This window comes from Apodemus sylvaticus, chromosome 15, assembly GCF_947179515.1.
Source record: "Apodemus sylvaticus chromosome 15, mApoSyl1.1, whole genome shotgun sequence".
NCBI lineage: Eukaryota > Metazoa > Chordata > Mammalia > Rodentia > Muridae > Apodemus > Apodemus sylvaticus.
In genome coordinates, this window is record NC_067486.1 from 40,365,089 (window position 1) to 40,379,560 (window position 14,472).

General features: G+C 38.6%; 1 protein-coding gene and 1 pseudogene across 3 annotated transcripts in view; one reads left to right on the forward strand and one right to left on the reverse strand.

Moving 5' to 3' along the window:
* Positions 1 to 604: 604 nt before the first annotated feature.
* LOC127665791 (olfactory receptor 183) overlaps positions 605 to 14,472 on the reverse strand; it is a 56,171-nt gene continuing 42,303 nt past the window's right edge. The window contains exons 1-2 of one of the 3 annotated variants that reach the window (XM_052158329.1): positions 11,319 to 11,445; positions 605 to 1,629 (exon numbers count right to left, since the gene is read on the reverse strand). In XM_052158329.1, the coding sequence (XP_052014289.1) occupies positions 682 to 1,629; positions 11,319 to 11,339 (969 nt within the window). In that variant the 5' untranslated portion in view covers positions 11,340 to 11,445 and the 3' untranslated portion in view covers positions 605 to 681. Of the gene's footprint in view, positions 1,630 to 11,318; positions 11,446 to 12,552; positions 12,623 to 14,472 lie in introns of those variants that run through there. The other 2 variants (XM_052158330.1, XR_007973504.1) reach the window with 2 other exon arrangements.
* Positions 2,431 to 3,279, forward strand: LOC127665792 (nascent polypeptide-associated complex subunit alpha-like; annotated as a pseudogene).

The window sequence follows — 14,472 nt, forward strand, 5'->3', positions numbered from 1 at the left end:
TTTATTTATTTTTTCTAAGTGAATCTTATTTAGTTCTTCAATATACTTAATGAGTCAACCTGTTGAGTGCTCTCAGAGAAATATATCAGCTCTTGTCTTAACACAAAAATGCAATGAGCTAAGACCATCTTCATACTGATTGGCTCTACATGGCTTTGACAGTCATTTCATTAATTCTCCTATGTTCAAATATTTGTCTATTTATGCATAATACATATGAGCTAATTTCATGAGCAATAATATTCACAATTTCACATCAAATACATCATGAAAGACATTTTATGGCTCTCAGGTTTCCTGATGTTTTCTTCTATGTATTCCCACAGAAACCTGCCAACAACATAGAGTAAATGTAACATGATTTCCAGGCTACCTAATATAATTTTATCACTAAAGTATCACACTCAAGTGCTTTTGAAATAAAATGATTGTAATATTTGATACATGCATAGCATAATAACTTAAAATTACAAATTGTTTCCTTGCTTTTTATTTTATCATTTTATAAGATCATATTATTAAAAGTTTACTTGTATGCATATGAACAATTAATACAGATATCCATTAATTTATTAAGAAGATAAGTATAGGTTTAAGTGAAATTCTTGTCAAATGAAAAATATTCACATTTACTTTTATACTATTATGGATTTTAATAAAATTAACAGATATTAATCAAATCTAAACTGCTATTTTCAACATTTTTTTCAGGGAATCTATGACTTGCTTATTTCTGAGGCTGTAGATAATTGGATTTAATACGGGGATTATAACTGTGTAAAACAGAGAGAGGATCATGTCTTGATCTTCTACTTCTGAAGACGCAGGATGAACATACATGAACAGAAGAGGCCCATAGTATAAAGACACAGAAAGGAGATGGGCTCCACAGGTGGAGAAGGCTTTCCTTATGCCCTTGTCAGACTTCTTCTTTAAAATTGTAAAAAGAACAAATGTGTAAGAAATAAGAACAGTCATAATGGTGAACACTTGTATTGAACCAGAAAAAATGAAAATGATCAGATAATTTAAAGAAGGATCAGTACAGGAAATTTTTAACAGTGGTATAACATCGCAGTAAAAATGATATAGTATGTTGGAGTTACAGAAGGTTAATCTGGATAAAAAGCTTTCATGAATCACAGCATGAAGAAAGCCACCTATAAATGATAAGGCTAATAGGCGAATGCATAATCTATTGGTCATAATCACTGGGTAAAGCAAAGGATTGCATATAGCTGCATAGCGATCGTAAGCCATTGCTGCCAAGAGAAAACATTCCGTGGTCACACTTATTGCAAAGGAAAAAAACTGTGTCATACATTCAGCAACAGAAATCACCTTGCCCTTGTCCAAAAGATTAAATAACATCTTTGGTGTCACTGTGGATGATAACCAAGTATCCACAATGGCTAAGTTACTGAGGAATAAGTACATGGGGATGTGAAGTCGAGGGTCATTCCAGATGAGAGTGATCAGACCAAGGTTGCCCACAATAGTCATGAGGTATATAACCAAGAACACTAGGAAGAGGAGGGTTTTCCACTGTGGTTGGCATGTGAGACCTGTGAGAACGAACTCTGTCCATAGGCTTCCGTTCTTCTTTTCCATGCCGTCATTGAAGGTCTCCTGAAATTACATGTAATGAACATAAGTAGTCACTGTGAAACATTTATGTGAATACTGAAGGTGCTTCTAGTGATGAAACAATATATTATACTTTCTTCATAGCCTGGGAAACTTGATAACACAAGGATTACTCTGGACATTTTTGTTTGTTTGTTTGTTTTTGTTTTTGTTTTTGTTTTTTGAGACAGGGTTTCTCTATGTAGCCCTGACTGTCCTGAAACTCACTCTGTAGACCAGGCTGGCCTTGAACTCAGAAATCCACCTGCCTCTGCCTCCCAGGTGCTGGGATTAAAGGCATGTGCCACCACTGCCTGGCATGGATTACGCTGGAAATTAAGAATAACTAAATTTTTCAATTGATTCCATGCAGTAATGAGTAGGCAGTAACATTGTGAGTGACTGGGAGACCTTCTAAGCTTATAATAGATTAATTGAGAAACATATTTGCACTGGAAATTTTGTCCTATTTATGATGTCTGAACATGAGAAAAGCTATTGGAATGTACTGGAGAATAAACTACATTGAGTACCTTGTAAAGGAATTTGCATTTTATCCCTTAGGAATCAGCTTCTAATGAGATTCACAAGATGCAGAATGATTTTTTTTACAGATACATTTTTAAATAAATATTTGCAAGGCACAACAAAACTTTCAAGAAAAACGTTAGCGTAAGGGACACAACTACTATTGAAAGTTTCCCAAACAAATTTACCATATCAGTGGCCCAGAAAGATGATTTATATAAAATATACATGATTAAGAATGAGTGTATCATCTTGGTTCTGTGTTATCCACACAAAATGCCTGCTGAAGCCACAGAAACAGTCCCTGCTACAGAGCAGGAGTTGCCACAGCGTCAGGCTGAGCCAGCCTTGGGAACAGAGTCTGACAGTCAGTGATGAATCAGTGTGACAGCTTGAGGAACAAGATTCCACACAGACAGACACACAAGTCCAGCTGCGGCCGCCACTGGGCCGCAGAACCTGGTAATAAAGCCAAGCGGATACAGAGTGAGAAGAAGATGACGAAGGCTATGACCAAACTTGAGTCTTCAACAGGTTAAAGGGGTTACAAGAGTCACTCCGTGGAAATCTAAAAATATCCTCTTTGTCATCATAAAACTGGATGTTTACAAGAGGCCTGCTTCAGATACCTACATAGTGTTTGGGGAAGGCCAAGATTAAAGATTTGTCTCAGCAGGACAGTTAGCAGCTGCTAAGAAACTCAAAGTTCAAGGTGAAGCTGTTTCAAACATTCAAGAAATGATTCCCATGAAGAAGGAAGAAGAGGGCCCTAATCCTGGAAAGCCTTGATCTAGCATTGTAGGGGAGTACCAGGACATAGAAAGGGAGGGGGAAAGATAGGAGAATGGATGGAGAGAAGAGGACTTATGGGACATATGGGGTGGGTGGGGTGGGGACTGGGAAAGCATTTGAAATGTAAACAAAGAATATAGGAAAAAAAAAAGAAAACACACAGACTCCAACCCCCATTGGAGAGGAGAGTGAAAAAGAAAAGGTGGATGAACGGGGTGTGGAAGTTAAGGTCAAGGAACCGGTCATGTCACAAGCAAATGTATCAAAACTGTCAGAGCCCTGTAAAACAACAGTAACACTATTGTAAATGCTATTACGGAATTAGCAATGTAACTATTTGACAGCAAGGACACACCCTCTTTTCTTTCCCCACTTTTTGGTGTTTGAAAAGGGAGAACTAGAGCTTGGCTTAAAATTTTTATTGTTTATCACTACTAAAGTTGTGGCTTCTTGTTAGATGGAAAAAAAGAATGAGTATAGCAATAAAGCCAATATGTAAGAATGCATTCAGAATATATGCTCTAAAAATGTTCCTTTGCTGAAACCAAGATAAGCATATTTCTTAGTTCATATATTAAAAGGCAGTTGTCCTGATAGGGTGATGATTACACAGGTTCAGTAGCATTCACTATACATGATAACTAAGATTCAGCTATATAATAGGAATCAAAGAGTAACAGAGAAACAGAGATAAATCACAATGATTATAAATCACTGATCTAGTCAGATCAATGGACATCAAAAGAAAAAGAATTGCCTAGAATACCCAGCACTAAATGGGATTCCTCCATCAGATTTCTCACCTTAGCGATCAAGAAACAGTGCCCTCTAAATCAGCAAGAACAAAGCTCATATGAACTCACAGAGACTCAAGTAGCATGCACAGGGCCTGCATAGGTCTGCACTGTTTTGTATAAATATTATGACTTCCAGCTTATAGGATTCCTGAGTGTGCAATCAGTGGGTCTCTGCTTCTGGTACCTTCTCTTAGCCTTTTCCCCTCTGCTGGTTCATCCAGTACAAGCTCAATGTAATAATTTTTGTTTTATCATATTTTATTTTGTTGTGTTTTACTATTATCTCTTAGAAGCCTTTTCTTTTCTATGAGAGTCACTTGTTCTGGGAAGACTCAGTGAAGCAGTATAGAACAAAATCAGAACAGGGAAGGGGGAAGGGTTGGGTGGGAAAACAGGGGGAAGGAAGGGGACTGATGGGACTTTCGGGGAGTGGGGGTCCAGAAAAGGGGAAATCATTTGAAATGTAAATAAATATATCAATAAATTAAAATAGATAAATAAATAAATAAATAAAAATGGGAGGAGAAGGGGGAGAAATTGGAAGGTATAGAGGGATGGGAAACTGTAATTGAAATATATTATGTGATAAAAATATATTTTCCAATAGAAGGAAAAATAATAAGTGCAAAAAGTTCCATAAAAGAGCATTTTCTCAACATCCAAGAGGAATATAGTTAGTTCTATGCCTTTATTAAACTCTGAAGTAAGCAATGACTTGGTGTAAATAGAAAAGTTTGAAGCAGAGTTATGGTTCGCCTACTCTGTAAAGAATATAAGGAAAAAATGTGGAGGAAAAGAGACTGCTGAAAAGGTTTTGTTAAAGAACCTTTAACATTGTTAAAGGTTGTATTGTGGGTAGATTGCACTTATTTTATTCGATAGACGCATATGCATCACTCTCTAATACATGGATCTAGTGAATGCTAATCAGTGGCTTTTATCCACCAAAGAAGACCAACCTGCTTCTCAAACCTCCCCTACCTAGAAGAAGAATGAGAGGATTTAATCAGTGATTTCCAAGTCAAACCACATATACATGCTTTGGAATATAAAAAAGGAAAGAGAAAAAGGAAAGAGACAAAGACAAAGAAACTGTTTCTCGAAGGCAAACAAAACAACAAATACAAGACTCCATGAAATGCATGTGGCACCACACCAATGGCATTGTCAACTGTCAATCTCATTCCTCAGTGATGTTCTTTTTAAATTGTTCAGTATTCCAACCCTGGACCCCAAATTAAGCAAAAGAAATAAGACATTCTAGAAAAAATATTGGGCAAAGATTCTGCAAGGGGGGCTATCATAAAAACTATTGCCTATATTTGGGATATGTTCTACTAGGTGGGTTGCCTGGTCTGTCCTCAGTGCGAGAGGAAGAGGCTGGCCTTGCACAAATTGAAGTTCTAAGGTGAGGGAGGATAGCTGTGTGTGAGAACGGGAGAGGGGAAAGAAAAAGAATTGTGGGAGGAAGTTACTGGATGTAGGACAATGAGCAGACTATAATGTGAATAAGTAAACAAAAATCAAATTAAATCTTAAAAAAATCTGTAAGCACATTTGGAGTCAAAATTTGAAATCTGTGGTTTTAAAGAAAAGGCAAACCCTCAGAAAACAAAATAAGCAAGCAAGCAAACAAAAAGCCTTCCAAGATTGGTGCAAACACAAAACTAAAGGCTCTAGTAGGAAATGAAATTAATGGAGGCATTGAGTGCAGAGAATATGAAGATTTCGGTGACTTGCCGGGGAACAACTCTCTCATGTCACAGAATGCAAAGTGTGTCAGAAAACAACCTGAGCATGGTGAGTGGAAGAATGTGTGATAATGGTGGGAGCACTAAGAACCTGCATTGGGCCTGGAGATGCTATAACCCATTTTACTGCAGACAACTTTAATGAAAGTTACAAAGAGGAGATGAGGGAAACATTAAACCAGAAGAAAGGAGAAACTTGAAAAGCAACTGGCAGTGAGTTTAGAAAATGAGGGGAAGGCACAAAATGGTCAAAGAACAGGAATAATGTGGTTAGGGCACAATGGTTAAAGGAGCAGAGCAAGTGGTCTGGGATAGGCTAAATACGATAATGAAAAAGAAAGGCTTTGGATGTTAGATGCACAGATTTGTCTTCACCCTAAAGTCATCAGAATTGTCAGTCACATTAATCTTCTCCTTTATTAGCTATGGTTTTAGCCAGAAATTCTGAGTACAAGAAAAAGCCCTAATTTAAAACTTTGCTTTACAACTCATGCTGTTTTCAGATATATAGCATAGGCTGGGTGTCTTTTCCATACCTATTATTGTTTATTTTCAGATATGAGGGCAGCATGGATACTAATTTTGATAATACATATCACTGGACTTGTGAAAAGTGTATATCTCAAATACTCTGCCACCACTAATAAAAACCAAAGAAGAGATGTTGGCATGTGAAGTTCCCTAACTTTGGTCATATGACATTGTTCATAAATATACATCAAAGGCCATGAGGTAAATTTCATATTTATAAAAAAATTAAATTCTACTATGATCTTGGGGCAATGAATAAAGAAGATTTAATCTAAAATTGTGCTTACATTGAAAGTGCTTTCCTCCACAGGAACCTGATTAAGCTAATATAAATGATCAGCAGCAGTAGCTCCAGTGCCAGTATGTTTCACTTGGAGTTGTGTCCCCCCCCCCCCCCGTACATAATTCTAAGCACTGAACATGTGACAATGATCACCTTATTTAATGGGTGGGTTCTTGTTAAGCCATAAGTTTTGAAAAGAACTATCAAACATTTCCTGGCACACATACATTTATATGTGTGTGCATCTTGACTTTATACATATATCAAAAAATATTGTCAGGTACAGTAAAAATATAAAGCTAATCTTTAATCAAGATGAAAACATTTAATCAGGATGTATTATTAAATAAACACAATGAGTCATTTATCAAAACAGTATAGACTATTTCGCATGTAAGAGTCATGATTTGATTATTTAAAACTGTTTGTAAAGGTTTTCTTTCATAAGTTCTACCTCATAAAATAAAGTCATTATGATTCACTCAATAAGATAATAGACACTTCATCAAATCATAATTCTTATAACAATATATTTATTCAAATTTTAAGAAAGAAGGATAACAGGATACTGTCACTACTGTTTATTAACTGTTTTTTATTAATTTACCCTAATTGCTAAATATATATAATATTTTACTTTCATCTAAAGATCTAAAATATAACAATTATTTATACCTTACCTATATATTGAGAGAGATGGTGGTGACCTTATAAAGTATTAGGCCTTCAGGAATTTGAAAGAGATCAAGTGGGATGTAAGAAAAGGGTAGGAAGGGAAAAAAGAAGGAATAAAGCAAGGTAATTATGCTTTAATTTCAAAAAAATAAAAAAGTATTTTCAATAATCATAATAATAAAATTTTAAAGTATTATAAAACAGAGAAAAACACCTGTAAATTCAAAAGATAACAAAACAGGCAGCAATCTTTTTCCATACCCTTTCCTTTCAGAGTCTCCAAGTCTCAGCAAAGGTGACTTATATACATTTGAAGTACAAGAACCAATAGCTGTGTCACTCACTTCTTATTCCAAAGACAGATGGAGTGGAAAGAAATTCTCCTGAGGACGAGAGGGCTCCCTTTAGGACGAGGTGAAACTGTTCCACTAGACTTTGAGAGTTTAAGGCTATGTTGCTTCATATACCAGTGTTTATGTGCCAGGGTGGAGCAGATCTGCCTGTAAAGTGTGCGGATTTTCATTTGAGTAACCTAGGACCTACAGAAGCTATTCCTGGCACCTCATGTCTATAATCTCTGTGATTTTACAGTAACCTAGAAGCAGAAGGAAGAAAATACCCAGAATACCACAAGTCGGCTAGTTTAGTATATGCACAGTGATGAACTAAGAGACCCTATCTCAAACACGGTGGAAAATGAGGAGCAACGCATGAGGCTGCCCCTGACACTTTCATTCCTGCATGTATGTGCCTTTTCTCCCACATGATCCCATGCACACGGATGCATCAAATATTCAAACAAATCTTTAGCAAACTGGCACTGCTGCTGCATGGTCAGTAAGCCATTGTTTTAGTCAATGGTGGCACTGACCATTGTGGAAGAGGATATACATTAGTTACTTACCGAAAACATACAGTACGTGGGAATAGAGGTTAGTTTCAACTTATAGTTTAGAAGAAATAGACTTTTATAGTGAAGCATAGTAGTGAGAAAATGGCTCTTGGTAGACAAGGCATGACACTGCGAATTGTCCAATGGCACTGACTAGGAAACAGAGAGTACAGACCAGAACTCTCTGTTACCCTTCAGCCCTACCCCAATGGTCCTATGTCTTCCAAACAGGGCTCATGTCCAGAAGTTTCTACAACTTAAACAACAGTGCCACTAGCTGGGAACCAAGCAATCAAACACACGACCTTATGGGGAAAACTTTCATTCAAACCATAACACCTAGAAAACCTTTTATGTAATGACAGGGTATAAGAGAGAGAAAGAAAAGACGATAGCCTCATTATCCCCTTAACGGATGTGTCATGAGAGGCATAATGCTTCTCACTGGGCCCCAAATCTGTGACAGTTTTCTCTGACCTTCTATAGCATTATAGACTACAAATTTAGTCTTTAAAACATAGGATTAAGGGCCACATTCAGAATCTAAATGCATTTAGTTTACCTATAAGATTTCCCCATGTCTTAACTGTTATAAGTCCAGTAAAAACAAAAAGCAAAAACAGACAAACAAATAAAAAAAAAACCCAAAATACCAAGTTATATGTTTCCAAGATATATTATCACAGGTGTCTTAGTGTTTTTTTTAATATTTCTGTGAAAGGAAACTATGACCAAGTCAACTAGTAAAGAAACATTTATTGGGGGCATGCTTATAGTTTCAAAGAGTTAGTCCACGATAATTATGGTGGGGATCACTGCAGCAGGCAGAAAGGCGTGGCTATTCAGCAGTACGTGAAAACTTACACATAGATACAACCATTGTAAGGTAGAAAAAGCAGAGCGAGGCAACTGAAGGTGGACTTTAAACCTCAAAGCCCACTTCCACTAACATATCCCAATAAGGCCACATTGCCCAAACCGTCCCAAACAGTTCCACCAACTGGGAACTAGAAAGCATTCAAATAGATAAGCCTATAGGGACCATTCTCATTCAAACTACCACAATAGGTAATCCTTACTAAAGGAAGAACACAGTGTCATAGGATAAACATCACTGCTATGATAGGCAGAAGTAGGTAATAGAAAGACATCAGAACTAAAGAACACCTAAGCCTGCCAGGTTAAAACTTAAATCTAAGGCCTTCGTGTCAAGAGGACAGGCTATACTGTGGTGAGAAATGCTTCCAGGTTGTTAGGAAGGCCTGCTTTGTAAATCTGATAGCTGGGAGCATACACAATCTCTCCTTCATGAGCAGGTTTTATATGCTGCTTTCATTGTACCTCCAGAGATGTTTCATGGTAGTTGCATCTTTAACTTGGTGAGACTCCATTTGAAGCTGTGGCTTTACTCAAAAGGTTAATGAATCACACTGTCATTTGCTAATAATCCAACTTTCTTAAAATCTATCTTGCCTCCCTGACTTCCCTTGTTGGAAATCTCATGATAGCATTCATTTTACATTCTCTATGACTGCAAATCCAGCCTTACCTGCTGAGGAGATGTACCAGCATGAACCATGTCAGGTCCTACTTAAGTGGTGCAATTGCCTCTGTGTGAGTCACCAGCTGAAATAAGCCTTCATAAAAAGGTGTTTCATGGGTTCTCCTCAATAAACTCTGCCCTGAAATGTCCACAAACCAAATTTGTGTTTTTATAACTCTAGCTATATACTGACTGGCTATCACTTAAGTAGTCTCTGAAATCCCTCCAGGTGTCTTTCCTACTGCCAACTATAAGGTTCTTTGCTTTTTCTTAGTTCTGCCAGAAATCCTAACTTAACTCATTTTGGTAGTCACTTTTCACGTGTTTTTTCCCAAGATACACTATACATTCTTCTTAATTTGTTTCTTCTTTGCTTCCAATTGTCAGTGTAAATAAGTCTAAAAATAGCAGTTATGTGAAATATTTATTGCTACAAAATTTATTCCACAAGATAAATATCATCTTTATACTTAGTCTTTGACAATGTCTCAGGGAATCAGCAAATTGTAAGCAAATTATTTTCAAATGGAACACAAACACAACCTGGTTTCTGTTAGAGTCTATATTTCCATCTGAAATATTATCTGTGTCATTTTTACTTTGAGAATTCTATTACCTTTCCAGATATGTGAGCTTTCATACAATTTAAAACAAAACAAATAAAAAACCCAATGCCTTTCTAAGTTTTGGTCATTTTTAGTATGCTACTAAAAATTCCAAAGCTTCATCTGAAGATGAATTTAAAAATGATTCTAAACCACATATTCAGGCACAGTCACAGCACTAACCCTACCACATTCTTGGCACCAAGATACATATACATATGCATATGCATATGCATATGCATACGCATACGCATATGCATACGCATACACAAATACATATACAAATGGATATATGTGTGTATATGTGTGTGTATTTAAGATTATGTAAATATATAAAAACTTGGTACCAATTTTTAATCTTAGTAAATTTTCCATTAACACAGCAAATACTTTGGAGAAATAACTTTAAAAGAAAATAGTAGTTTTGCATCTGTACATAGTTGTGGTCCAACCTTAGTACAGTCTCTGCCAATGGTGTACATGGGCACACTAGCAGCTAGATGATGCTTGACTCTGAATGACCTATGGACACTTTTTCATGGTCCATTAAGTTAGTTTGCTAGTGGAAATACTCATCAGTAAGTGGGTATTTTTCCTCCAGACTATAATAAATTGTACATGCAGATTAGTGCCCCATTAAATTAAATGCACCAAGGCTGGCTTAAATGATCAATGTAGACAGGAGGAAGGCACATGAAGTGTTGATAAAACTATGCACATCTCTTCTTCTGTTACATTACATCCTCTTTCATGTCTTCCATGTATGGTTTCAAGTGGAGTTTGTCCTGAGAAGCTGGCTGTGAATGTGAGGAATCAGTCTGCACACAAATGGGTCTGTGTTTTATTCAAATTTGTAGTGGTAGATGAATACATCATTGCAACCATCTTTTGGGGAAGTTCTCCTATGCATCAGAATTCTCAGCACTGAAATTAATCATTCAATTTCTTAGGAAAGACATTTGATCAGATGTTCAAATATATCAGTTTTATGGGCTAGAATTAACAGTTTGGTTGAAGAGCAAAGAACTTGGAAAGACCAAGATTATATATATATATGTGTGTGTGTGTAAGTATATATATATATATATATATATATATATGGCCTGGGAATGTAGCTCAGTTACGGTAGAGTATTTGCCTAGCACTCTGAATTTAATACCCAGCACTACACACAAAAAGGAATGTTTTATGAAAATTCAAAAAAGTTATATTATTTACTGACAACTAATGTGAAATATTTTGTGTTCCATGTAAACACTTATGAAAGGTAACTACAATAAAAGAAAAAATAGTACCTTGAAGATGGGGTGACTCATTCTTTAGTCACCACCCCAGTCTCTTTCTCCAGCATCCAGTCATCACACAACATGAATGAGAAAAATGTGCCCTTCCTTCATAGTGATGAGACTTCCTCATGCTCTTAGTAGCCTGAAGTTTCAGACAGAAGCCAAAATTGTTTTTGAGTGCTGTTAAGTACCCAGTATATTATCTATCATCATCAAAGAACACTGAGTCCTCTCTCTGTCACCTTTCCCAATGTAAATGTGAGTTACACTGATTGTGTTGATCTTTCCATCATGGAAGGCAAATCAGTTTATGTGACTTTAGAGAAATGGTTCTATGCTTGAAACATTGCTTGAAATAATATTAGTGGATATCCAGAATTCCTTATCTGCTGGAATTCTGTCCACAGCTTTTCCCTGATTAACCATTTTCATTTGTATCCATCAACTCTATACTCTGTTCTCTGTCCCTGTTCTCTGTCATTTTCTGTCTCTCTCTGCATCTCTCTATCTCTCTGTCTCTATCTCTGTCTCTGTCTGTCTCTGTGTATCTGTCTCTCTGTCTGTCTCTGTCTCTCTTCTCTCTCTCCCTCCCTCTCTCTCTCCCTCTCTCTCTCTCTCTCTCTCTTACACACACACACACACACACACACACACACACACACACACCAATCAAGCCCAGTTTGTGCTGCTCCAATGCTTTGGAGCATGATCAATATATCTGGGGCCACATCGTTAAAGAAACTAGCTCTTTGCCTCCTAGCAGCAATCAATTCACAATAGCTCCTCAGCTAGTTCCTTCCAGGATGGGGAATTGTACATGTGAAGAGGCTCCTACCCCACCAAAGGACTGCTATCTCCTCCATCATTCATCTCCAAGATCACTGCTGCCTATGACTACCAACTGCTCTGGAAAGCCAATGTTGGCTTTGTCATCCAGCTCCAGGCCCATCTCTGTGGTTTCTTTGTTCACCAGAAGTTTGTTGAGTATTCCCACTTCTTCAGGACCTTGTCCATCTCCTCTCTACATGGTGAGATTCTTTCTAGCTTGACCTTCTGCAGTAGTTATGCATGTAGTCACAGCTTCTATCTATTCATATTACATCCACCCTTTTGTGTCCAGAATACAGCTTCCTTGTAGTCATCTACAGCACCCTGTAGATGTTTTCACATCTTTCAACTTCTTATTCCTCAGTGATTGTTGAGCCTTAGTAGGAGAAAATAGGGTAAAGACATCTCACATTTAAGATTGAGCATCTGGCAGGCTCTCATCCTCTACTCCTTGAAAAGTTGTGGATCTCTGTGTTTATCACCATCTGGCTTAAAGAAAAAGGAAACTTCTCTGATGAGGATGAGGAGATACACTGATCTATGGGTATCACATGAAGTACGTAGGAGGTAATTTAGTGCTACGTCCTTCTAGCAGACTAATAGCAATAAGACCAGTTCTTGATTTCAATAATCATGGCAGTCACAGCTTTATCTAGTGTTGTAGGTTTTAAGTCCAATCAGACAGTTGCAGAAGACAGCAACTACATTACTCTACATGCTCTCAAAAGAGAAATATAAACATATCACCAGCCACAATATCTCTATCTACAATGGTGGCCTGATTAAAAGATATACTAGGTCAATAATAGCACAAAGCTTGTGGGAGTAACCAACCAAAAACTGATTTGACTTAAGACTTACTTCACAAGAATGTTTTTGAAAGCTGCCAAAATAGAAATGAAACTGGGAGAGCACATATCCAGAGAGAAGATACGGTAAATTTTGGGTAAAATGAAAATAAACATGAAATATTAGGCACAGACTATTTCAATCATGGTGTAGGGTAGAAAAGCTAGGGGTAAAAGAAGGGTTAACCTGAATGAAAAGCATAACCTAAAGAAAGAGTTAACCTAAAGAAAGGAAAAAAATGTATGGAAGATGGTATGGAAACCCACAATGTTACAACTGAAGTAAAAAAAAAAAATTAAACTAAGTGAGATAATAGATATATATGACATAAAATAGTGGAATAAATACTGTGTTAAATATTTAAATATAATAGAGGCAGGAAATGGACAATAAAAGAGAATGAAGCAAGTTACTTAAAACTAATGATATGAATAAGACACCATCTGCTGGGCGGCCAGCAGCAGTGGAACCAAGGCGACACAGGGTCCAGTTAGGCCCTGCACCCACGACCACTGACCTTCGCTGACCAGCCAGGCGGCAAGCAGCTGCAGTTGTGCGGCTCCTTTCCTGCACAGAAGCCACTTCAGAACTCGGCCTCCCACCAGTCAGGAGAGGTGCATCCATCTTGGTCGGACTCCAGGGATCGGACAGACTGAGGTACGCAAACATAATCATAATCCGAGGCCAACACCGCGGTGGTCTGAGCCCGACGGGCATTGGCCTGCACCTAGGCCCTGGGCTGGTCGGGGGGTCATCGGGGTGCCAACCCAGCCAGGAGGTTTTTTGCCCAGGCCTGCGCACGCGCCGCCATTTTGCCTGCAGGACTACAGAGAGCTCTGGCGGGCAGACCTGTAACAGGCATAGCCTGAGACTAACAAAGCGGGGGTCTAGACCCCAAAAGGCACAGGACTGACCCCAAGAACTGGGTGGCTTGGTGGGCCATCTGTGAGTCAACCCGCTCAGGAGGTTGTTAGCACAGCAGACTCTCCCGGCGCTTTCAGGGAGCGTGGGTGCGCACGCCCACCATCCTAGTCACCTGGAGGACCCAATTAACAGTCATAGCCCTAGGGGAACTTTGCTCGGACCTTGGCCTCCCAGGCTTTTGCCTGGACTCAGGGACTGGGCGGCCAGGCTAACCTTGTGTGCACCAGCCCGGATGGCGGATCGGCTGCCCAGCAGAGTGATCGGAACACAGGGGAGGTCACAGCAGCATACACCCTCAGCACTCCCTGGGGGTGCACACGGGCTCCATCTGGTCCACAGACACAATCTGGGGCAAGGCCTCAGGCGGAAGCCCTCAGCTCTACTCTCTCCGCTTCGGATCTAGATCAGCCTGGGCGGCAGCACCACATCTCCAAGTCCTGCAAGAGGCTAGCTGGGCTTCCATGCGGCCAGGTGGGAGAAGTCAGTGTGCTCCAGTGAATCCAGCGGGCCCTGGTGGGAGCCTTCGGGTGCCTGCTTTGGGATCTGAACACCCTGGGCAGCA